The following is a 24,215-nucleotide window of genomic DNA, read 5'->3' on the forward strand; positions in this document are numbered from 1 at the left end:
GGCCCCATTACCTTCAGTAGCTGAGGGCCTCATCAAACCTAAATCCGGCCCTGCCCTGGTCTCCCAGGTCCTAGTCCTACACTCTAACCACTACCCCACATTGCCTTTCTGGTCTTTCTATCATGTTATTGGTGGTGGTGGTTTATGCCATCACTGTGCCTGGCAAAATAATAATAATTATGTTATTATTACTTTATTATTTAATAATTTCATTTATTCCCAGCCACTCTGGGTGGCTTCCAGCACATATTATTATTATTATTATTATTATTTACACAGCTTGGGTATTCTCCGAATGTAGGGCAATGTGTAAATTCTGAAATTAATTAGGTAATCAAATAATAGAATCATAGAGCTGGACAGGATCCCGAGGGTCATCTAGCCCAACCCCTGCAAGGCAGAAATCTTTTGCCCAACATGGGGCTCGAACCCACAACCCTGAGATTAAGCATCTCATGCTCTACCTACTTGAGAGGGAGGAAGAAATTCAGATCTAGAAAGGGGACTGGAATTCCCCTCAGGAAAGGTTGCAGCATGTGGGGCTTTTCAATTTAAAGAAAAGGCAAGTAGAGGCAACAAGGCAAAAAATTATGTAAAATTATGCAAGTCATGGAGAAAAGTGGTTAGAGGGTGCTTTTTCCCCACCCCCTCATAATGCTAGAAACTTGCAGACATCCGAAGAAGCTGAATGTTGAAGAATTTGTGTCTGAGGAAAGAAAGATCTTCTTCACACAGCACTTGGTTAAGTTCTTGGAATTTGATCCTCACAGGAGGCAGGGAAGTCGTCCAAGTTGGATGGATCTGTAAAGGGGATTAGACAAATTTGTGGAGCGGCTACTAGCCACAATGGCTATATACTCTGCCTCCACCGGTCAGAGGCAGTAAATGCTTGTGAATCCCATCTGCTCGAAAAGCGAGAGTGTTGCTGCGCTCAGGTATTTCTCACATGCTTCAATCTCACAGGCACCTGGCTGGCCGCTGTGACAACAGGATGCTAGGCTAGAGGGCCAGGAATTATTTATTTTTATTTATTTATTTATTTATTTATTTATTTATTTATTTGTATCCCGCCCATCTGGCTGGGTTTCCCCAGCCACTCTGAGCAGCTTCCAACAAAGATTAAAAGTACATTAAAATGCCACACATTAAAAACTTCCCTGAACAGGGCTGCCTTCAGATGTCTTCTAAAAGTCAGGTGGTTGTTTATTTCCTTGACATCTAATGGGAGGACATTCCACGGGGTGGGCGCCACCACCGAGAAGGCCCTCTGCCTGGTTCCCTGTAGCTTTGCTTCTCACAGTGGGGGAACTGCCAGAAGGCTCTCAGAGCTGGAACTCAGCGTCTGAGCAGAACAATAGGGATGGAGACGCTCCTTCAGGTATACTGGGCCAGAGCCGTTTAGGGCTTTAAAGGTCAACACCAACACTTTGAATTGTGCTCGGAAATGTATTGGGAGCCAGTGTAGGTATTTCAAGAACGGTGTTATGTGGTCTCGGCGGCCGCCCCCAGTCACCAGTCTAGCTGCCGCATTCTGGATTAGTTGTAGTTTCCAAGTCACCTTCAAAGGTAGCCCCACATAGAGCGCATTGCAGTAGTCCAAGCGAGAGATAACTAGAGCATGCACCACTCTGGCGAGACAGGAAGCTCTACTTATGGAACAAACGGTTGGAGCAGGAGGAGCAGGTTAGGTTAACGGGGTGACAGCAGTCACACCCTGGGAAACAGTTTCGACTGGCCGGAGGCGAGGGTAGCCGATGGGTCTCAAGTCCTCAGTGAGTTAAGGACTTCCTCTGCAGGTGAAGACAGGATCTGGCGGATGGAGAGGAGAGACCGAGAGTGGGTCCAGTGGTCAAGAAAGCGGTTTCTGCATGTCTTGTAGAGAGAAGCGAGGGGCAGACAAGACTCGCCCACCTGGGAACGTAGCCCTTCTAGGAGAAGGAAAACTCTGATCCTAAACCTCTGCTGCCTTGTGTCTATACACATTTGAGAGAAAGGGCTTTAGTTGTAAACCCCGAGGACAAATCCGTACCCTCTGTTTTGTGGGACATCTTAAACCCTACTCAGATCTGGAGTGGAGTCCCTAAGGGGGTTGGATGGCGTCTTGTATGCCTCCTTCCGGCAACTCCTGCAGCCAAGCTGGTGCCAAATGTCTTGCTCTGCTTTCGTTTGGACCACAAAAGTGAGACCGGGGCAAGGGGTATGTGTGTGCCTTGTTGTCTGGCCAGTCCAGGACCTCCATACACACTGCCCAGGCTTGCATCCCAAACAGGTCGGTGGGTGCTGCTAAAACAGCAAAAACAACATGGGAGGCAGCAGTTACGAGTTACCGGTCTCTGCAGCCACAGCTGGCGCTGTGATTCTGGGATGCTGGGATGCTGGTTTCTTTTCCAGTGAACAAAAAAACGCTATGGCCTGGGACTCTGCGTCTACCTACGAGTGCAATGTGCTTCAAGCCAGAACTCACCCCCACCCAGATTTCAGACCAGAGAGGAGGGCTGGGCTGAGCAAACCGGTGGTCTTGGCTTCCAGAGAAAGTGAGGAAATGGTTGGAGCCAAAGGACCTTCCTGGGGTTGTGTTCTGCCGAGCTGTTAAGACAAACATGTTACAATGCGGGGATTACTTGGCGAGGTTCTGCTCCAGCTGCTCTGCCCTGGAGGTTTGCTTGAGCACCGTCTATTTCAGAAGTTGCACTGCAGCCTTTCTTAACAGGGCAGACAGGTGGGCGCATCTTGTCTACGAGAGGCGGTGACTCAGACGCACGAATGGTCTGCGCAAACCCAGATATTCCTAATATCCGCTTTGCGGGAGGATATGAAACGTGAAGTCATTAGGGGCTTCCTTCCTGATAAGGATGGACTGTTCAGCAGCGCTGGGTGGCAGCAGCCAGCCAGCACTGGGCAATTGCCAAATTCTGGGCATGGGAATTCTCCGGTGAGGCCTGCCCTGTGCCTACTTAAGACCACACCTGAGGATTATGGGATGGCCGCTCCCATTTGAGGCAGCCCACATCCCACCATCTCTCACCACTCTGCCTCTTTTAAGAGGGTCTCTCTTTCCGCAGAGGGGAAAACAAGCTCTGCCCTGCTTTCTAGGGCAAAGCCAACTCTGTTTTGGAAGGGTAATTCCAGGTATGCGTGCTGTGGACTTTGGCATCGCTTTATCAACCCACACATGAAACACACACACACCTTTGAGCTGAAACTTTGGTTCCAAGAACTAAGTTTAGATGGGATCTGGGCCCTTGGCGGCAGTTCCACTGCCCTCAGAAGTTGGGGGGTGGGGAGGGCAGCAGCCCAGGAAGAAGGCATTGTCTGTGGCATCCTCTTAACTAAGGCCCGGGGGCCGGATCTGGCCCAATTGCCTTCTAAATCTGGCCTGCGGACGGTCCGGGAATCAGCATGTTTTTACATGAGTAGAATGTGTCCTTTTATTTAAAATGCATCTCTGGGTTATTTGTGGGGCATAGGAATTCATTCATTTTTTTTTCAGTATATAGTCCAGCCTCCCACAAGGTCTGAAGAACAGTGGACTGGCCCCTTGCTGAAAAAGTTTGCTGACACCTGCTCTTAACTATTTCCTCCCCAAAGAGTTGTGTCCTGGCCCTTTCATTATGCACTTTCCGTTGTATGCCGAAGATGCAGGTCTTTGCTTTTTCTGGCCTTGGAAACTACATAGAAATAGGTATAGGGATATAGATGACCCACCCTATTATCTCACCTGCAACTTGCTTTTAACTGATATTAACATTACATTTATACATCCGTGTAATCCACCCTGAGGCTCTATGGTGAAAGGAAGGGAAGAAATCACCATCATAACCCAAGGGTAAAAATCAGCACATACAGTCAGTTCTACAGTGCTACTGGTATTGTTTAGAAATGTGACGTGAATGCCGTTTTTCTCCCTCTCTCCTAATGCTAGGGCTGCAGACAAGAGCTGGCGTCCGTCTGCCTTGGGAGACAATGGAAAAGTGTGCCTTTGGGGATGCTGTGAAACCATTGGAGAGTTACGGCGCCTGTTGTGGCTGTAGGGACCAATACAGGAGAGACATGTTTATTGCAGCCGGGGCAGATCAAGACATCCAGTTTCGCTGTTGCAGCATCTCTTTTCTCTGCGCTCCTCCCAGCAGTCATTCCTCCTCTGGTCACTGTAGCTACACAACTTGCCTGTCTGTCTCCTGGTTCTGTGGTCGTCTGCAAGGGATTCCCACACAGCCAGGTTGATATTGCCAGCACTCATGTCATATTTGCAGACATCTTTGTAACGCAGAATTGGTCTGGTGCCTGAAGCCGGCCCCCCATAGAGCATGTCCTTGGGGATCATCCTGCCCTCTTCAGTTCTGTGTACATGACCAAGCCAGGGTAGACGTCGCTGAGACAGCAGCGTGAACATGCTTAAAGCACATTCAAAGCACTTTCTCCCACCTTCCAGAAGCTCCACTTGTTAATTGCAAATACGTGTGCAGAGGCTGAGAAGGTGGCACTCTGTGCGTTCTCAGAGGCTGCCTTTACTTCCAGATATACAACCGCTTCCCGCAGAAAGGGTATGGCCAAGCTTGTGATGCAGTGCTAAGTGGGTGTGGTCAAAGGAAAAAGGGGTGGAGCTAGTGGGCTGAGAGGTTTTCAAAGCTGGCACCACTGCGTTAGGGATGTGGGTGGTGCTGTGGGTTAAACCACAGAGCCTAGGACTTGCCGATCAGAAGGTCAGCAGTTCAAATCCCCGCGATGGGGTGATCTCTTGTTGCTCTGTCCCTGCTGCCAACCTAGCAGTTTGAAAGCACGTCAAAGTGCAAGTAGATAAATAGGTACCGCTCCAGCAGGAAGGTAAACGGCGTTTCCATGTGCTGCTCTGGTTCGCCAGAAGTGGCTTAGTCATGCTGGCCACATGACCCAGAAGCTGTACGCCGGCTCCCTTGGCTGATAAACCGAGATGAGCGCCACAACCCCGGCCACAACTGGACCTAATGGTCAGGGGTCCCTTTACCTTTACCTTTACCTTTACCACTGCCTTACTGCCTCTGGTGGGTTTCAAAATATCCAACCATCGCTGCTGCCACTTTATTAGAAAAGGAGAAGGAGTTAATTTAAAAATCAAAGGACAAAAACATTGCCCAAGTGATCAAACTTCTGCAAGCACAATTCTCGATGTGAGCGAATTGAGACTGAACAGAAAATTAAACTAATGAAACAGGAAAATTTTTGAATTTGCCAATAAACCAGGTAAATTGTTAGCACAGCAACTTAAAAGTGAACCTGCAGCCTTTCAAGAGGACTAATAGGAAGGAAATTGAAAGGGTGTGTAGGGGAAGCAAGTCAAGTCAGTGGAGGATGTTGATTTTGCAAATGATGTGGGCTTCCCCTCTCAGCAAAAAATTATCCCCCCTCCTTCTCCCCCCATCCTGCATGTCTCTCTCTGATCCTTGTCTGCTCCCCTGCTGGGTGGGGACACTGGCTCCTACAGTTGACTCAGCAAACACTGATTTTTGCTGAGTTGGAAGAAGAGAGACTCCTCTTGGCCACTTCAGCCAAAGTGGGGAAGGTGGTGGGAAGACCTGGGGGCTTCTCTCTCTCTCTCTCTCTCAGCTCTGCCTTCTCTAGCCCGCAAGATCCCTCCCGGCTCAAGGGATGGAATTCAAGAGTCCTGCATCCTGTGTTTCTCTCTCCCACTGGGGAGCTTAGCTATAACTTGGTAACCACCAAAACAAAACCCATTAGTCCGGTGGCACCTAGCTCCCTTCCTCTCCCCCCATTTCACCCCCCCCCCCCCGTAGCTGGGACTGAGGAATCCTGCTTCTCTGGCTACCCCCCTACCCACCCATCAAATGACCTCCTTTTGCAATCTCATTACACCCACCGCAAACATCTACATCCTTCCTCCCAGGTATGGTGGGGGGGGGCTCACATTTAATCTGTATGATCACTGGAGCATGCTTCCCCTTCCTAGAGAAGAACCCCAGGAGTCCTGGGACCCAGCCAGCACAAGAAAAGAAGAGAAAATGCATAGGGCAAAGGAGAAAGAGGAAGTGGGAAACCTTAAAAAAAATTAAAAATCTGGGATCAGCAAAATGTAAACGCCAGGAACCACGTCTGGAGACCGACAGCAAGAGATCCAAGTTCCATGGAATGAGGAAAAAAAAGAAAGAGTGGTGTGTTTTTGTGTGTGTTTTTGCTCTTCATGCAGAAGATACTTTCGGGAAAAGGCCATAGCTCTCTGTTAGGATTAGGGTTAGGATTCCATAGACATGCACTTAAAAGAGAAGGGAATACCCAGCAGTTTCTAGTGCCATGAAACGTAGGGGGACAAATATTCTCCATCCACGTTCTCTATGCTATGCACAATTTTGCAAAATTCTATCATGCCACCTTTTACTGGCCTTTTCTCTAAAAAGTCCCAAATGCTGCAAAAAATATTTCGAGAGCACTGCTTGCCTGTTTGGAAATAGTGCACAAGGAAGGGGGAAACCGCTGTTCCAAATTCCAGAGGTCCCAGGGATTAAGCTTGATGTGAAAGGACTACCCTCTAACTTAGTGGGAATGGGTTTAGGTTGGTGTGTGATGTGAGTGGAAGTGAACTCTGCACATGGTCAAAGATTGTCTTGCATGTTCCAGCTCCAAAGTGCTCAGGCTCATATCTTATTATTTGACTGTTATATTTATTATAAATTCATATCACCCTTATTCGAAGGAGCTACAGTTCCTTCTCCTCCCCTCCCCCCATTTTACTCTCACCACAAACCTGTCAGGTAGGTTCTGCAGAGCGATACTGACTCATTCAAGGTGACATTAAACCCTGTGCCACAGAATATTTGTCCCATAGTAGTTATTCCTGGCTCCATTACTGCATTTCACACAAGAAGTTGTGTGAAAAATCCCAGCTACTTGGTACCCACCCTCTTTGGCCCCCTAGAAAGTCTCTGCTAAATGGCAGTTGCCCAGTCAATCTATAAAATAAGTGAAAATTAGAACCTATCCATAAACAATCCCTTACCAAGTGCATTCACGAGCCCTGGTTAAGGGGAAAATCCTGCGCACTGTAGATTAGGTCCTAGACTCTGCACATAATACCCTGAGGTATCATGGCAAGCTAGTATAGATAACAGTGGAATATTTACCTATTGGTTTTGGTGAGGGTCTGTTTTAGTTTTGCACATGCCACTGTGGCAGGTTAGTACCACTGGGTTTCGTTGCTGCTACTGTTTTGCTCATCAGACTGCTAGGAGTGCCAGAGTGGAGAGGCAAGGGCTAGAAGCTAGTTGGGACATAAATGCACTCCCTGCTTCTGATGTTAGCAGGAATGTGTTAGCACACTCTTGTTGCCTGCTTGTATTCAGTAAAACTATATATTAATCATCCTGATTATTCTGGGGCAGGCAAAAGAAGGAAGAAAAAAGAAGGGCGAAACAGCTGGGGGGAGACAATGATGGATGAGATGCAACTCTTCGCAAAAAGGGTTAAAGCTAGCAATAGGAAACGGGGGCGATGGGGGAGGAATGCAAGCGGCAGCCTGAGCAAGCAAATTTGAAACCTGCAATTTGAGGCCTGGGTGGCGCTTGGCTCCCCTTCTTGTCCCGGCTTGCAGAATCGTGCCGTAGACGCTAGATGGCGCCAAACGCTGTCCAACGGCGGAGTCCGGGAAGGGGAGGAGGTGGGGAGGAGGAGCGCCCACTCTTAAAAGGACAGACCCACATAACTTCGAGCAATTTGGTGGGGTGGGTGTGAAATGGTATTTATTCCCCCCAGGGGAAGCAGGATCACAAAAAAGAGCGCTGACTCTTCCGCTCGATCCTTTTCGATGGGAAGGATTCAGAAGGAGGGGGGTGGGAATTGTTTGAAAGATCAGGTTTTCATGTAAACACCGGTGTCACTCCGGTTTAATGCCCCCCTATTGCTTTTTGTGGGTCCTGCTTCGTTTTCAGATCTGGAGAGTCTCTCTCTATCTTTTCCCCCCCTTTTTTGAGTCTTTACCCACCGGTGGGGGTGGGTGGGAGAATTAAATGCAAAAATTGCTGGCAGTGCCACGAAGTAGTTAAAAAGAGGAGGAGGATGGATGTGCGTGTGAAAACAGGAATGAGGAAAGGGGAGGGTCAGGAAGGAAGAGGTCACGTGGCTCGCCCCTCCACCTCTCCACCCCCCCACCCCCCACCCCCCGCGCTCCTCCCCGCCACGGGCTGAGAAAGTTGCAAAGGCAGGAAGTGGAAGGAGGAAACAAAAGTTTGCAAACATTCGGGGCGGAGAAGAGGGCGACGGGGACGCGTCCTCTGCAGCGCCAGGAAAAAAACACCCCGAAAAACAAGAAACCCCGGGGAGGAGTCGGCGGAACGGGGCGCCACGAGGCCCGAGGCCGCGGCGATGGGCCACCAGCAGCGCTGACTTGGCAAAGGGGCCGGGGATGGAGGCGTAGAGGTCAAAGCTGGGGAGGGAAAGGCGCGAGAAAGTGAAAGCGGCCGGCTTCCATCGCAGATTCGGGGGAGTCTTTTCTTTTTTTGGGGGGGGGGGATTATCTCCTCTCCACCATCCCCAAGGAAGGATCCACCGACCAGCCTTGAGATCTGGCTTCCTCCTCCGCGGCCACGACGCGTGGGAACCCAAGAGGCGCAGGAGAGGACGGGGAATCGGGCAGAGGGGGCGATGGGGCCCCCCAAGATGCCGACGCCTTCGGGGCTCGCCCGGGGCTTCCTCCTGGCGCTCCTGCTGGGTAAGAGAGAGGGGCGCGTTGGGCGCGGGGTCGGCTTGCCTTTGGGGGCACAGGCGCCCCTTTTCCTATGGTGCCCTGTTGCTGAGATGATGGCGATGGGGGAGGGCTCAATCTGTGCCCCCTCCCCAAGATATGCCGGGGCTCCGGTTCCCACCAGTTCCGACCAGCATATCCAGTGGTCAGAGATGATGGCAGTTGTGGTCCAGCAAAGCCTGGAGGGTCAAAGGTCGTCCTTTGCAGCACCCCACATTTTTGGTGGCCAGAGATCTGCCCATTCAAAGGCACACCTGTAGAGTTTGGTCTCTATACCTAAGCTAAGGGTGGTGATGGCCAATCCACTGGTGTCAATATTAACCCCAGGTCTGAAAAAAAAGGGGTCAGCGCAGTACTTTTTGCAGTTATGGGTCACTGGACCTGGAAGTCCTTTTCTCCCAGGAGACCTGGTATCAGCCCAGGTGAGGAAGAAGACAGGGAGCCTTGCCATGACTGGATGGAGTTTGAGCATTTCCCTTGCATGTATTCCGGTTTATACCTGATGGAGGAAACCTGAGACTGTGGAGTTCGGCCTAATAGCCTTCCTGCCCGGCTTCCCCAACCTGGTGCCTCTAGTTGTTTTGAACTTCAGTCTGTTAAAACTTATGGGGAGCAGAATTTGCTCTGAGTCATGCACCAGGTCAAACCTGCTCTGAATCTCCTCTGCTTCCTGCAGGCAACCTGTCAAAGGCCTTGTTTTCTTCTCAGGTTCTCTAATCTGAGAGAAATCTGACATCAAAATATGTCAGTGTTCAGAAAACTCTGGAAGACACGCTATGGTCTTGCGGGGCACTCTGCTGCTGACCTCAGAGTCACCGTAGTCCAGGAATATATATATATATATATATATATATATATATATATATTGCAAAAGGTTGCTCTGTTCTTATCTTGTTTTTAACAGGCTATTCACCTTTCTGTTTATAAGGGGTTTTGTGTATTTAGTTCATAGAATTTATGGACTGCTTTATAGAGCAACAACAACAAACCAGCCTCAAAGCAGTTTACAAAAAGAAGTTAACGTTTTTTTAAAAAAGAAAAAACAAGTATTTCATAGAATAAATAGAGTTGGAAGAGACCCCCCCCCCAGGGTCATCTAATCCAAGCCCCTGCGATGCAGGAACTTTAAGTAAAAATTCAGAGATAATTAAAATCAATGATAAGCTACAAACCACATTAAAACACATGCCAGTGTTCTTCTGCCTGTCAGGATAGGCTTGCCTAATCAAAATTATTTTAGCAGGCATATAGCAAGAGTATAGCAAAGGTGCTTGTCTGGTATCAATGGGCAGGGAGTTGGTATTGTTACTATTTTATTTATTTATTGAATTTATATACTGCGCTATGCTTGGGGATCTCAGGGCTGTTCACAGAATAAAATCAAGATATAAAACCACAAAATACCTAATAAAAATAAAAGTAGCCCCCCCCCCAAAAAAAACACATTTTAAAAGGGCATAGGATGTAAATCGCATCAACCAAAGGCCTGGTTAAAAAGGAACATTTTTGCCTGGCACCTAAAGATGTATAATGAAAGCGGCAGGCGAACTTCTCTGGGGAGAGCGTCCCACAAACGGAGCCACTGCAGAGAAGGCCCCGTTCTCATGTTGCCACCCTCCAGACCTCTTGAGGAGGAGACACACAAAGAAGGGCCTCAGAAGATGATCCCAGGTTCATATGCAAAGAGGCAATCCTTGAGGTATTGCGCTCCTGAGCCATTCCAAAGTGTGGCTATTGCCACACTATAATACTGATTTCTTTCCAATGTGGAACAGACAATATGTGGCACCTATAACAGTTCCCGAGACTGAAGTGGCCAAGTGGACATATAAAGAAATAAAACCCCTTGTAAACATACTGCAGGTATGTTATTCCCAAGCTGCTGAGGGCTTTATATACGAGGAGTAGCCACATGGCTGGCTAGCAAATCGGCAACCGTTGCAAAGGTGTTCTGTGCTGGCAAGGTATTGTTTGTTGTTGTTGCCATGCATGAGTATTTATCTACCAGCTGAACTCTGGCAAAGTGCACGCCAACCTAATGGAGGCTTAGGCCACAATGAATGTGCTCCTTCAACATACCAGGAAGTCCTTCGTTTGTGTGTTTTCCCGATAAGCAGACTTAACACAGACAGCCTGTCTGGAATTTGACTTTCTCTTTCTTTTCTATTCCTTAGGTGGGATTCAGCCCACTGAGAGCAACTCCTCACACATGGGTGAGTTGGGGGGTAGAGGTGGGGGCACAAGGCATGGGAACAGAGAGGGTAGGTGGGTGCGGAGGAGGGGGTTTTGTTTATATTTGAAGGTCCAGAAAAGTAACAAAAATTGTCAAGGGGGTGGAGCGATTCCTATGAGGAAAGGCTGTAGCATTTGAGACTTAGTGAGTGAGGGGAGACATGATAGAAAATTTATAAAATTATGCATGTCCTAGAGAAAAGGAGATGCAGAAAAGTTTTTCCCCTCTCATAACTTTTCATTTTCATTTCATTTTTAATTTGTATACCGCCTTTCTATATTACGATACCCAAGGCGGTTCACAGTAACAAAATATGCAACAAACAGCACACGCCTTATCTGATCCAATACAAAAAGTCGTAATAAAGCATAACTTTCAAATGGAACGACATATCAGATAAAGTCATGTTGAACCGTCTGTTAATCATAGTACACAATAAAATCAACTCTCAAAACATCAGCAAATCATTGTTAAACAAGAGATTCACCCTTAACAATTGCAGTAAATAATTGCTGAACTACGATCGATAAAGATAACTGCAAGTCGCAATGATTAAAACACCACAGTGCGTACAAAGCCATGTAAAAGGGTCAAATTGGGAAACAGACACATGACTTTTAAAGTGAAGTTGAACGTTGGAAGATTTCGGACAGAGAAAATGAAGCAATTCTTAAACCAGTGCATAATTAAACTGGGATTTGCTCCCACAGGAGGCAGTGATGACCATCTTGTGTGGCTTTCAAAAGGGATTAGGCACAACAAGGTCTATCAGTAGCTGCTAGCTGTAATGGCTGGGCTTTGCCTCTGTGGTTATAGGCAATAATGCTTCTGAACACCAGTTGCTAGAAACCTCAGGAGGAGAAAATGCTCTTGTGTTCGAATCCTGCTTGTGGATTCCCCACAAAAGGATGCTGGAGCAGATAGGCCATTGCAGGCTTGTATTGCGGCCTAGTTTTATTTTTATGCAGCCGCCTAAATAGTAGTTTGCTAGAAATAAGATTCCTGTGGCCCTTCAGACTTTGTGGGACTCCAGCTCCCCTCAGCCGCAGCCAGCATGGCTCCTGATCAGGGACGAGGAGAATTACAGTCCATCAATATTTGGGGTGTCACACATTCACCACCCCTGAGGGAAAGGCCAGGGTAGCCAACAGCCAATGCAGCACTTGTAAGGGGTGATGCAAGTTGCTGTCCAAAAATAGCTGGCTATCTCCGCATTGGGTTTGGAGAACCAGGATGCCGTGACAAAGGCTCAGAAGGAGACGGAAAGGACTGAGGAGGGCACTGAGCAGAGTGTGGGGTGGTGGTAGCCATTTCAGGGATAAGTGACAGCAAGGGAGAGTCTCCTGAAATGACCATGGAGACTATGGCGCTTAGAAAGATCTTGATACCTCGGTTTTCGAACGTAATCCGCTCCAGAAGACCATTTGACTTCCGAAATGTTCGAAAACCGAAGCATGCCATTTCCGGAAGTATTTGCTTCTGGGAAACTCATTATGGAAGCCGTATTGTGGCACATTCGGCTTCTGAAAAGCGTTCGAAAACCGAAGCAGTTGCTTCTGGGTTTTTGGCGTTCGGAAGCCGAAACGTTCGCCTTCCGAGATGTTCGAAAACCGAGGTACCACTGTATTACGAAGGGGAACTATAAAAGAAAGTCAGGAGGAGCTGGAAGTATGAGGAAGGGGCTCAACGTTGCTTCATTGACCTTCTCCTTCCTCCCACAGCTGTCTGTCAAGGCTACCCTGACGTCCGGAGGGAGCCGCAAGGCCAGATCCGTAGCCCTTCTTCCCAAGGGACGACATACAGCAGTTGTAGCTGGGTCATTCTGGCCGACCCTGAGGAGATCATCAGTATCAGGTGAGAAGGGAGCACTTTTAATTGGGCCCGGAAACCAACCTCACATGAGCGCATGCTTCAGATTTCCTGGGGAGCGCCACATAGAAGCAAAAGTTGGCATGCATACATGATCACTCTCAATCTTTTTCTCTTTTCCTTCCACAGGTTCCAGCACTTTCATCTCTCCTGTACCTCAGAGATGCTGATCATCCAGTCAGCCTCGCTCCCTTCATCCCCTTGGAAAATCTGTGGCTACCACACTCCTGAGCCCCTCCGGATAAAGGGGGGCAACGTGACCCTGAGTTACAACTGGAAGTTCATGACAGGAGATGGGTTTCAGCTGAAATATGAGAGAGGTACGGCGGAGTCCACAGCCCTGGTGCATTATGGGAAGAAAAGGGAAGCTTCTCTTCCCATCAATTTCCCTCCCTGATTATTGTTTCCAATCATCCATCTTCTTCTACACACACACATGTATACATGGAACGCCTTTCCCTCGGTTTTGTGGGTGGGGTGCTATTTTTCATCTAAAGTGTGGCTCTCCCTTCTTTCTTATTTAAAAAACAACCACCACAAACTGATTTGGGAATGAGGAAAGAAAACCTCAAGGCTGAAAAAGTCAGAAAGTGGGAGAAACCAGAACTGAAGGGGTCCCCCATCCCTACCGTTTCCGAGCACAATTCAACTGTTGGTCCTGACCTTTAAAGCCCTAAAGGGCCTCAAAGGCCCAGTATACCTGAAGAAGCGTCTCCACCCCCATCGTTCAGCCCAGAAACCGAGGGCCTTCTGGCTGTTCCCTCACTGCGAGAAGTGCAGCTACAGGGAACCGGGCAGAGGGCCTTCTCGGTGGTGGCGCCCACCCTGTGCAACGCCCTCCCATCAGATGTCAAGGAAATAAGCAGCCATCTGACTTTTAGAAGACATCTGAAGGCAGTCCTGTTTAGGGAAGTTTTTGATGTTTGATGCTTTATCGTGTTTTTGATATTCTGTTGAGAGCCGCCCAGAGTGGCTGGGGAAACCCAGCCAGATGGGCGGGGTATAAATATGTTGTTGTTGTTACCACCAACACACATCTCCAAAGCTGATGGAATACTAATCTGTATATTATTGGCCCTGCCCATTCCATGCCTCTCTTGGTTTCCTATCAGTCCCTCTGTGTTTTCCACACCCCTTTCCTCTCTTTCTCTGCTCCAGAAGCCAGCAGGCCACCTGTCTTCCCCTGCAACCTCACCCTGGACAACTTCTACGGCATCTTTTTCTCTCCCGGCTTCGCCTCCGACTCCTACCTGGGCGCCGCGCGTTGCCAGTGGGCCCTCGACGCCCACGACAGCCGGCCTCTGAGCATCCGCTTCACCGCCCTCAGCCTGGGCGTCGGGGACTCCCTGAGGGTGTACGAAGGGGCGCCCGGATCCGTGCCGCGCCCCCGCTTGCTGCGCAACCTCGACTACACCAGCAACAAGAAAGTGGTCGCCGTGGACTCGCCTTCTAGCCGTGCGTGGGTGTCCTACGAGGCGGTGCCGGGAACATCAGGCCGCGGCTTCAACGCCACCTACCACGTGCGGGGCTTCTGCGTCCCGTGGGATTTCCCCTGCGGTGGAGGCGACGGCGAGGGGGCCACTTGCTACAGCGCCGCCGAGCGCTGCGACGGGTTCTGGGACTGTGCCAGTGGAGCCGATGAGGACGGCTGCAAAGGCTGCCCGGTGGGGCAGTACCCCTGCGGGGGGCGCGGGATCGGCGGGGCCGGCTGCTACGGGCCGGCCGACCGCTGCAACTACCAGACTTTCTGCGCCGACGCCGCGGACGAGCGCCATTGCTATTCGTGCCAGCCGGGCAACTTCCGGTGCCGGGACGGGCGCTGCATCTACGAGAGCTGGGTGTGCGACGGGCAGGCGGACTGCATTGATGCCTCCGACGAGGCGGACTGCTCCTATGTCCTCCCGCGGAAAGTGGTGACGGCAGCCGTCATCGGCAGCCTGGTGTGCGGCCTTCTCTTGGTGATCGCGCTGGGCTGCACCTGCCGACTGTATGCCCTCCGCAGCCACGAGTTTGGGTGAGGGGAGCAGCTGGGGAGCGAAGGGCAAGGCTGGGGCTTAGGGAATGTGCACACGAGATATCAAAAATGGGGAGAGCAATGGAAACTGGGGGGGGGGCAGGACTGGGAATGCGGGTGGGAAGTATAGGAATGGAGGCATACAGGGAGGGAAGACAGGTGTCCCCAGGAAGTACTGTGATCATGGTACCCTGGTGTATAGAAATCTGCTTTATTTGCTTAAATACCTTCCTCTTCATCCAAGGGTGGATTTAATTTAAATCAAATTGATCTAAATTACTAGTCAGTAAGACTTGATTTAAATCATTTTTTTACAGAAAGACTTATTCTTGCTGGTATAATCTTAATATTTACATGCAGATGAAGGTTTCATTTTCTGCATAATAAGTTTTCAGAGTTATTTTTACAGTTATATCAAAAATTACAGATATGGTTATACTTTTAGAAATACATGGACAGATGATTATGAAATTATTGTGAGGTTTAATTAGTTAACTGTTTATATTGGCACAACATTTCTGCTGTACTTTATTGGAAGGAGAAAAATAATAATTTCCGTAATAACAATTTAAACAATTTATTTAACTAAAACAGTAACATTATAGCATATGTATCTATGTTTACTAGCCGATGTGGTTAAACACTTTTTTAAAAAAAAACAGACTGAGTTTTACCACACATGAAAAACTTAAAAGAAACCTTATTTCCTGATGACTAGCATTTGGATTATAGCATAACTTAAATAGAAAACTATCTTTACAAAGATTTTTCCTCCAAAAGCATTTTATTTTAAAAATCTGGTTATTTTATTTTATTTTTTTTAAATCCTTGATTGTTATCCATCCTGTTTCAGTCAGAATTAGGCTCCTAGAGCAGCTTACAAATGTCCTTGATAACAGTCCCTGCCCTCAGTCTTGCAGTCCAAAAGGCATAACATGAAAGGAAGAAAGGATCTGGAGGGAAAAGGAAAAAAGCAAACTCTGTCTTAAATGACAGAGCTTTTGTAACAGCCTGCTGGACTGTTCAAGGAAAGCTGCTGGCCTTTCTCAGTAGAGGTGATAGCAAGATCCTGCCATCTTATCCCTCTGTTCCTGTAGCCTGATGGGATGGCTGCTGTGGGCGGCAGCTGAGAGAGCCCAATGGACATGGTGAACCAGTGGCCCAGCTGCTGTGGGTGCAGCTATTGCCTAATAATAATAATAATAGTAATAATAATTTATTTATATCCCACCCATCTGGCTGGGTTTCCCCAGCCACTCTGGGCAGCTTCCAACTGAATATTAAAAACAGTACAGCGACAAACATTAAAAACTTCCCTAAACAGAGCCACCTTCAGTTGTCTTTTAAAAGTAAAATAGTTGTTTATTGCCTTGACATCTGCTGAGAGGGCGTTCCACAGGGCAGGCGCCACTACCGAGAAGGCCCTCTGCCTGGGTCCCTGTAAAGAATGTTGCCGTTTTAACAGGAGATATTGTAGAGCTGGAAAATGTGGGCGATGAAAATTAACTGGGGCACACCCAACGAAACTGGATGTTGGAAGATTCGGGACAGGGGGAAAAAATGCTTCTTCTCACAGCGCATAGGTAAAACTATGGAATCGATTCCCATGAGAAGCAGTGAGGACCCCCAACTTGGACAGCTTTAAAAGAGGATCGGGCGAATTTGTGGAGGATAACGCTATCAGTGGCTGCTGGCCACAGGGGCTGTGCTCCACCTGCATGGCCGGAGGCAATGGGAACTGCATTTGGGGAGAGTGCCGTTGAACCCTGTTCCTTTTTGCGGACATTGGGTTGGCCACTTGTAGGAACAGGATGTTGGGCTGGACAGGCCCCCAGCCAGATCCAGCAGGGCGCATCGTCTGTTCTTATGACGTGAAAGGAAGTTGAAGTTAGAAACTTCCACTCGGACAGAGAGAGGGAGAGTTGAGGAGGGATAAGAAAAGAATGTTATTGAGGGATGGAGAGGAGTGATGGGTTCAGCTCTCGTCTCACACTTTGTGTCGTCTCTTTCTCCCCACAGTATCTTATCACCCTTGTCGCGGATGGAGGCCCGGCTGGTGCAACGGCAGGCGCCGCCTTCCTACGGGCAACTCATTGCTCGCGGCGCCATCCCCCCCGTCGAAGGCTTCCCCACAGAGCACCCTCATCAGGTCAGCAAATTCCTAACATTTGTAGAACCTGAGGTATGAGGCAAAATGTACAGGCCCCACTCTCTTCGTTTTTGTGTGTGTGAGAAACGCTCCCCAAAGCCTTTTGTTTGTCATCTCTACCAGAAAGATTCCTATGAGTGCCCCATGTCTTGACTCCCCATGTCTCCCCACGTAGCCGGGCAAGATTGAAATTGTCTCTGAGGTCTAAGATGTTACATTATTCTGGCTACTTGGCTGCCACTGGGATTGCAAACTGCACAGATGCCTCTCTGTAAGCTCCATTGCTTGTACGATGGGATATCCATATGGCTATAACAATTATAACCACAGCTGGGAAATGGCCCTCATATTAAGATGCAATTCATTCTTAGAAAGCCGTGTCTTTGAGGCAGAAGTCTGGGGACTCTGAGCCGGGAGTTTTGAGGAGCAATAGGCAACAAGAGCACTCGGGCGAGGCTGTGTCAAGTAGCTCTCGCCATATTGAGGATCTGCAATGAACATCAGTATTGCAGCCTCCCATATCACTCAGTGCTGAAGAGGGCTCTGAAAACTCTGGGACCATCGCAAGCGAAGATGCGAAGACCTGAATAATAGGTGTGCACAGCAAAGGAACTGTAGGGCATGCATCTGGAGAAAGAGAGCGTAAATACCTTACTGGAGTCTTCCCAACATATTGACCATCTCAGGCCCTATGATTGGCAGGGGAGGCCTTTTTAATGTTACCACCTCTGGCTGCTGCCTGGATAGCGTTGACCCATGACAGGGACTTTTGGGTGGTGGCTCTGCATTTGTGTGATGCACTCATTGGTGGGGTGCACCTGTCTCCCTCATTATTGGCTTTCAGGATAAATTTTTATAACATCCCTGTTTACCCAGGCATTTGACTGATGATGGCTACTGAAAATGTTGAAATTAGTAACTGTGAGGGAATGCAATTGTTTTTAGTGTCTTCCAGATTTGCGTTTTTGATGTTTCAAAAACCTTTTCTAGTTTAGATTGTACTGCTTTGACATGTTTGCCACACTGGGCTTTGGGGAGTGGGACGGGCAGGTTGCAAAGGTAATAAATTAATGAATGGGTAAATATGCTCTCCCGGGATTCCTTGAGGGACTCTCCCTGCCAGGTAAACACACTTGTGTTTGGTTTTCGGTCTGTCCTAATTCCTCACCACCCTTCCCTTTGCTCTTTCATTTCAGAATTCAGTGCTGGGGAATTTGAGGTCTCTGCTGCATATGTTCCGCCACGACACAGCCGCCGCCACTGCCACTGGTGGGAACCGCCGCCCGCATCGCAGCCGCTTCCTGCGCCGCTTGGCGAGGCGCATGAGGCGGTTGGGACTGCTGCCTCGGTCTGCCCCAACCACCTCCACATCTGCCGCTGCTGCTGCCACCACCACCACCACCACCTCTTCGTCACACTCCACTCCGGATACCTTGCCTGAGCCACTACCCGGAGAGGAAAACACAACTTCCGGCCAGCTGGAAGAGCAAGCCCCGCCTCTTCCCCAGAAGGCCCCGCCCCCGCCTGCTGAGCCTGTGCCAGAGCCTCAGGCCCCGCCCCCTCCCACCCCACGGTTCTCGGGGATGATGCGCTCTCTCCGTGTACGGCTGTTCTCCCCTGCGCTGCCATGCTCTGTGGAGGCAGGCAATCCCCTCAGCGCCCCTCCGTCTCCCGAAGACGAGGATGACGTCCTTCTGGTGTCCCTCACCGTGCCCGACTCCGAGAGCGGAAGTGCGTCTGCCGACTGGGCTGCGGACGACGAGCCCCTTCTGACCTGAGCGGCCTTCTGCAGCAGCATCTGGACTCTCTTACCCAAACACTGGACGTTGCCTTTTAAGAACTGCACACAGGGTTACTTATGCACAACAGCAGAAGCAGAATTTTTTTCCACCTCTCCCCCACAACCCACCAGCAATCCCTTCCCTTCCCGCTTCCCTAAAGGTATATTTTGTGGTGTATGGGAAAGGATAGCAGTGTATGGCAGTTAAAAAAAAGAAAGAAAGTTCTTAAAGGTTATTTTCCACGCTTGGCGTTTGAGCAAGAGAATAGTTGCCACTGCGACACCTCTCTTTCCCCAGTCACTTTGAGGATTCAAATACCAGCTCAGCGGAACAGGGGAGTGATGCTTGCGTGCCATGTAAATCGGGGTTCTTTAAAGGGGAGAGATTCTGATCCGGTATACCGTCGCTGTTTCTAGTTCTGCGCAACGAGACGAGAGGAAACAAATCCCTAGGGGCCACCCAGTTATCTTGACACCTCCATCTTCTGAGAGCTGCCTGTCACGGGTTTTGTTTCAGTCGGTGCTGAAATCGCGGCTTGTGTGGAAGAAGTGATAGGAGTACATGCACTTGACATTTTAAGAAATGTTCTTGGAAAGTGAGGAGGAGGAGGAAATGAAATATGCTTCTGCAGGGAGAAGCTCAGCTATGTGCCTGAAGGAAGGAGAGTTATGTAGTAGTCAGAAGTAACCCTTACAGGCACTGTAACCCTTAAAAGCAGTGACAAATTGGCGGGACCCCAACCCTAATTTTGCAATGCCACAGCAGAGAGGAAAAAAATCAAGTGATTCAGGTGGACTAGAAAATTATTATTGTGGAGTTGTGGAAAGATTAAAAGAAGGAGGAAAGGCTGAAGTCAGCAACTCAGCTTAAATTCTTCTGCAGTAGTTGCAAAACAACATTTTGACTGTGCACTCCCTATGTATGTTTATTCAGGAGTAAATCCCAAATTTGTTCAAATGGACTTACTCCCCGGTATAGAGACAGAATTGCAGCCTTAGGCAAGGAAAAGGATGGACAATGTTTTCTTCCTTTTATTGATTAAATGTTTTGTAAGTAAGCTATTTTTTGAAAAAACACAGAAAATGAAAGAAGTTAAATTTTGCACATGGAATATCCGAACAGCTTTAAATAAGAAAAATTTGTATGAAGGATTTATTTTTTTAAAGAAAACACTCCTCGAGAGCAGTGATCAGTTAAGATTTTTAGTCGTGATAATTGCAGAATATTTCTTTGGCGGTGACCAAAAGCACAGAAAACGATGCATAGATCCAAAGGCCCAATAAATTAACATAACTTGGTATAAATGATGATAAAAATTAGATTTTAAAAGGTAAAGGTTATATCTGGCTATTTAATATAAAGAGTACTATTTTTTAAAAATGAAGCTAAGGCTTCATTCAAGCCAGTCAGAGCATGAAGAGATGTTTTTCTAAACATGACGTTAGAACAGTTAACAACTCTTAATTCTACCTGATTTTTTTTTAAAGGCAGTGGCTCGTTCTTAAGCATTAGACAGGTGTTTAAAAAGGAGCATAAAAGGGTCATATCTTCATTGAGACTTTGCCCAGATCTTTGTATGTCTATTTTTAATAATAATAATAATAATAATTTAACTGACAATATTCAAAAAATAATTTCAAAAGGACATTGTGGGTGACTTCCAATGTTATCTGCCCATTTGTGCAAAAGATATCAGCTTTGCACAAGAATGTTTCTGGTTTCTCCTCTGCTGCCTCCAGATCTTCAGGGGGTCCCCTTGCCTTCTGGAGCATAATTTGAGGGTTTCAGGAGGGGCTGAAGGGGCAAGAGAGGAAGGAGAGCCCACATTTCAGAAGTGGAATTTCTCTCACACTCTGTTGCCTCTTGCCCATTAGGTGTGAATTGGAGCTGGGGAACCTCTGAGCCTCCAAATATTGTTGGACTCCAACTCCCAGCACCCAACTATCGTGGGCAGAAGTTGGCACTCATGGGAGTTGTAGTCCAGCAGCGTCAGAGGAATCGCAGGTTCCTTATCCTCTACCACAAGGTGTGTGGTGGCCATGCTTCTGAAAACCAGTAGCAAGGCTAAGCTATGTCTGCATAAAGCTGTATAGAGGTGAAAGAAAACAGTTTTTCCTTGTTTTTCAACTGACACGATTCTCTGTCTGGAGATTCGTTTTGGCAATAACAGGCTCAGATGCAATGACTGTGATGGATTCTTCTTCTTCTTCTTCTTCTTCTTCTTCTTCTTCTTCTTCTTCTTCTTCTTCTTCAGTTGTTGATCCAGCTGTTGATATGCAAACAGGGGGGGTGAGGTGGGAGCCCCACCAGATTAGAAAGTCTGCAGAACATTCCAAATCAAAACGATACACTGCAATCCTGTCAGGTAAAGAAACCTCCTAACAGGATTTTGCTAAACCGGTGCCTTCTTAATCGCACAATCTATGGGCACTCCACGTGACTCAGACGAAGCAAACCAGGGCAGAGGTGGGGGGGCCTCTGCAGTTGGCAGCTATTACTGTACCTCTCCTGGCCCACCTGGGCCTTGAACTCCTTCCCCAGCAAGGATGGGAAGTGGGGCTGCGACTCCCATCATCCCTAAGCCAGCACAGTCAGTACACAGGGATTATGGGAGCTGCAACCTCTGGAAGGCCACAAATTCCCTGTCTCCCCCCTTTAAAAAAAAGAGTTAGGTGAGATGTTCAAGCCCCATTGAAATGGACCCACGGTGCATTGGTTCCCCTGGCTTTGTTAGCTGCTGGCACAAGTATGTATGCGTGTGAGATATATAGATATATATACATATATAAATTATATATAATTTATTCTTATTTGCTGACAAGAGATGCTTCTCGGAGAAATCAGTGGCGACATTTAATGGAAGCCAGGAGTTCATGTTTTACTGCTGTCTTGTTCTGTTCTCTCTCCCATCCGGGTAGGTGTGTGTGGATAACTGACAACGTCGAGTTCTAGATGAGCAAATATTTGCACTGTGTATTTTAGTCCGTTGAGCTGTGACCACTAACTGGGGCCGCGCTGTTTTGTTATTTCACCTTCTGTTGCCTTTTCAAGTTTTTTGCTAAGAATTAAAAAGAGAGATTTTGAACTGTAATGTGGATTCCCACACCAGTCTTTCTGTTTCTGAGCCAACTAATTAACCGGCTGCCAAAAAAGGCTTGTAGGTTTCAGGGATGTGATGAGGGAGAGACCCATTTGCCTAGAGCTGTTTCTACGGTCAGTTGTAGCAATTACCGTATTTTTCGCTCCATAAGACGCACCTAGTTTTTGGAGGAGGAAAACAAGAAAAAAAATATTCTGAATCTCAGAAGCCAGAACAACAAGAGGGATCGCTGCGCAGCGAAAGCAGCGATCCCTTTTGCTGTTCCGGCTTCTGGGATAGTTGCGCAGCCTGCATTCGCTCTATAAGATGCACACACATTTCCCCTTACTTTTTAGGAGGGAAAAAGTGAGTCTTATAGAGCAAAAAATGCGGTACTTCAACTCTGGTCCGCCTCTGACGTGCTTATGAGGGCGAGTCCCAAATTGGAGAGTCTACCCCTCTAGCCATGATCAAGGTTGTGTCTCTCTCATCCCAGGGTTAGCAGATTGTGTAAACCAGCCTTTCCCAAGCTGGTGCCCTCGAAATGTTTTGGGAACTACAATTCCCAACAGTCCCTGCCAGCCAGGTCCCCCCCCCAAACGTAGTGCAGAATTAAGACAAGAAATGTGGGGAACCACAGAGAGACAGAATGGCTTGACGTTATCCCAGGATACTTGGCAAAGACATACAGTGGTACCTCGGGTTAAGTACTTAATTCGTTCCGGAGGTCTGTACTTAACCTGAAACTGTTCTTAACCTGTAGCACCACTTTAGCTAATGGGGCCTCCTGCTGCTGCCGCACTGCCGGAACACGATTTCTGTTCTCATCCTGAAGCAGAGTTCTTAACCTGAAGCACTATTTCTGGGTTAGCAGAGTCTGTAACCTGAAGCGTATGTAACCTGAAGCATATGTAACCTGAGGTACCACTGTATGTGGGTGAAAATACATCGGGACCCTTTGTTCTTACAGATTGCTACATCAGTCTGTAAGAACAGCAGCCCCAAAGCCTTCGCTATGGAAACAAGCCACGGATGGCTCGGAGTTATCCTCGCTCAGAGTCTCAGTTTCCTGTATGTGAGACATAACCGACAAAAACAGTGCCTTTGTTGAGCTGCTGCGAAGATAACTCAGCCAGTGGACCCACGCAGTTCTAAAAGTGGGAAGAGGGAGATGTGTTGCCTGGTGCAGGTAAATCAAGAAAGTGTCTGTGGTAGTGCCCTCTGCTTGTTGCAGTTAGCACAAGTCAAGCTGTGAAGGCTTTGAAGAAGCTGGTGATTGAAGCCTACAGCAGCTAGACTGGTGACTGGGAGTAGCCGCCGAGGCTATATATACTGGTCCTGAAAGACCTACACTGGCTCCCAGTACGTTTCCGAGCACAATTTGAAGTGTTGGTGTTGACCTTGAAAGCCCTAAACGGCCTCAAAGGCCCGTATACCTGAAGGAGCGCCTCCACCTCCTTCATTCAGCCCGGACCCTGAGGTCCAGCTCCGAGGGTCTTCTGGCGGTTCCCTCCCTGTGAGAAGTGAGGTTACAGGGAACCAGGCAGAGGGCCTTCTCGGTGGTGGCACCCGCCCTGTGCAACGCCCTCCCATCAGATGTCAAGGAAATAAGCAACTCTAACTTTTAGACGACATCTGAAGGCAGCCCTGTTTAGGGAAGTTTTTAATGTTTGTTTTTTTATCGTGTTTTTAATATTGGGAGCCGCCCAGAGTGGCTGGGGAAACCCAGCCAGATGGGCGGGGTATAAATAATAATTATTATTATGCCTTTGCAAGGGGGGGGGGTCAGACTGAATGGCCTCTTGATGTTCCTTCCCAACTCTTCTAACAAACGGATCTACACACACTTCAGATTGATTTAACTAAGCAGCATGCAGTAAATTCAGTACTACAAACAAAAGGTTGGCATACAGATCACCAACTTCTGTTACCTGGGAAGGTTTGCAAAAGAAAACAGCATGAGGGGAAATGATCAACTACCAACAGCCAACAGCACAAGCTATTTTATTTGCAAATAATCCTTCACCAAGATTATCCCTTAATACCCTTTTCCCCCAGCCTAAAAGTTCTTGTGGGTGAGGGTGTTTGTAGCCACTTCACCGACTGCCTGGGCCTGTTTGGGACATAACTGCAGTTGGCATAGCTGCCAGGCACCAATAAACAGGGAAATCCCAGCAACTCTGTAAAAAAAACTATTTATTTTCAGTCATACGGTTGAGGGGTTGCTTCGCTCTGCGTGGCTAATATCATCCAGGCTGCATCGGTGGCCTTGTTCACACAAAAAGCTTTCCAAATGTGCCAAACGGGTGGTCATTCTGGATTCATTAACACAGATGGATAATAGAGGCCCAGAATTCGTCCC

The 24,215-nt window shown here is 48.2% G+C and overlaps 1 protein-coding gene and 1 long non-coding RNA gene across 2 annotated transcripts; one reads left to right on the forward strand and one right to left on the reverse strand.

Moving 5' to 3' along the window:
• The first annotated feature begins 8,130 nt into the window (after window positions 1–8,130).
• LRP10 (LDL receptor related protein 10) lies at window positions 8,131–21,865 on the forward strand. Its single transcript, XM_079951877.1, has 7 exons — window positions 8,131–8,695; window positions 10,903–10,941; window positions 12,683–12,815; window positions 12,960–13,150; window positions 13,989–14,844; window positions 16,864–16,993; window positions 18,190–21,865. The coding sequence occupies exons 1-7, from the start codon at window positions 8,629–8,631 to the stop codon at window positions 18,769–18,771; spliced, it is 1,998 nt and encodes a 665-aa protein (XP_079808003.1). The 5' UTR covers window positions 8,131–8,628; the 3' UTR covers window positions 18,772–21,865.
• On the reverse strand, window positions 20,204–23,940 carry LOC307202356. Its single transcript, XR_013832845.1, has 2 exons — window positions 21,057–23,940; window positions 20,204–21,019 (listed from the first exon to the last, which is right to left on the reverse strand). It is a non-coding gene; the product is annotated as an uncharacterized lncRNA (long non-coding RNA).
• Between the last annotated feature and the right edge of the window lie 275 nt (window positions 23,941–24,215).

This window comes from Podarcis cretensis (assembly GCF_951804945.1).
Source record: "Podarcis cretensis genome assembly, chromosome: 13".
Classification (NCBI taxonomy): Eukaryota; Metazoa; Chordata; class Lepidosauria; order Squamata; family Lacertidae; genus Podarcis; species Podarcis cretensis.